General features: G+C 43.6%; 1 protein-coding gene across 3 annotated transcripts in view; it reads right to left on the bottom strand.

Moving 5' to 3' along the window:
• The window catches only part of Cops4 (COP9 signalosome subunit 4), a 31,253-nt gene that overhangs the window by 3,460 nt on the left and 26,308 nt on the right, over positions 1-1,485 (bottom strand). For 2 of the 3 annotated variants that reach the window (XM_021210286.1, XM_029545275.1), the window contains one exon: positions 1,043-1,127. The exons of the other annotated variant lie outside the window; for it this stretch is intronic. In XM_021210286.1, the coding sequence (XP_021065945.1) occupies positions 1,043-1,127 (85 nt within the window). The remainder of the gene's footprint in view (positions 1-1,042; positions 1,128-1,485) is intronic. 3 annotated transcript variants of the gene reach the window in all.

The raw sequence follows: 1,485 nt of genomic DNA, 5'->3' as shown, positions 1-1,485 counted from the left end.
GGCTATACAGAGAAACCCTGTCTCGAAACAAACAAACAAACAAACAAACAAACAAACAAAAAAACCCTCAAATTTGAAGGACATACTGCAGTGTAGGAAACGGGATGGCTTAGAGAAGGAAGCATGGACCCTGGGGGACAAGGACCCCCGTGACCTTGAACTCAGTGATGTCTGGTTCCTGACTGTCCACCAGCAACACTGACTAGCCTAAGTGAGACAGGACAGAGGAGGGGGGTCTGTATGCAGAGCTGGGGTACAAGGTCAGTAGGCTCTAAAGTGTCCCACGGGCAACCGAGGAAGACCAAGAGGGGGAGCCAGTGTTCACGGGAGGAGCACAGCAACCGTTTATCTAACCCCAAAGGGTCGGCTCTGAAACACAGACAAGTATACTATACAGACTGGGGAGGTGTATTAGGGATGTACGTGTACGTGCATCTCCACGTACATATGCATATCACAACAGTCAATGAAAAAGGAGGCTGTGAACTTGTTCTAGGGAATCAGCAAGAACGGAACTGAGCAAGGGGTCACTGGGTCCACCGAAGCAGAAGAGAAGAGAGAAAGGGCTGAGCTGACTGGAAGGAAGCAGAAGAGAACACACAGTGGCTCCTGCGATCAGCGAGGAGCTGTCCAGAAAGCAGGAGCAAGGGAAACAGACCAGTGAGCACAGCACACCCCCGGGGGCTGAGCAGCATCTTCACAGTGACAGAGCTCTGCCCCAGACATGAAGCGGGAACCTCACGCACTGGGAGGTCACTCACCTGCAACTGTCACTCCATGGGAGCCACACACGGTTGGAGTTCAACAAAGGTCAGATGACCAAACAAGTACCCTGATACAATTTCAGTTACATTTTCCTTAGCTTAGAAATGTTTTTTAAAATATTCATAAATATGGCCTTTTAAGGTTATTTTAAATGATTTCCTTTGGACATATGCTCATGAGTAATACAGTTCTGGGCCTAAAGAAATAATTCAACATATTTTAATCATATAACAGTTTACTGCCATTTCACTTGATAAGAATGCATAAACACTCTTACTTTCAAAATGAACTATTCCATCGATCTGGTCAATAAACCCATTCATGCGTCCTTCCGTTATCATCTGAGATGCTATCTTTTCTGCCTATTAAAAACAAAAGCAAAACAATCTCAGGATCTGAGAGATCACATTTAGCAACTGTTCACGTATAGCCAAGTGAAAGTCTTTGGCTTAGCCCCGTTGCTACTGTGCTTGCCTGTCACTTGATGAGGAGCACGTCTTGTATTCTCTCTCAAGTGCTAAGAATACAGACATGCCAGACAGGTTAGACAAGAATCCAGCCTTTTTTTTTTTTTTTTTTTTTTTTTATTTGTTTTTTTTTTTTTTTTTTAATTACTTTTTTCCTTTCTGCTTAAAATTTTATTTTATTTCATTTTATTTTTTGATGAAGAGTCTCCTGTGTCTCTGGCTGACCTCAAGTTCCCTGTGTAGCTGAGGATGA

The sequence above is a fragment of the Mus pahari genome, chromosome 13 (genome assembly GCF_900095145.1).
Source record: "Mus pahari chromosome 13, PAHARI_EIJ_v1.1, whole genome shotgun sequence".
NCBI lineage: Eukaryota > Metazoa > Chordata > Mammalia > Rodentia > Muridae > Mus > Mus pahari.
This window is presented reverse-complemented; position numbering and strand designations above follow the sequence as displayed.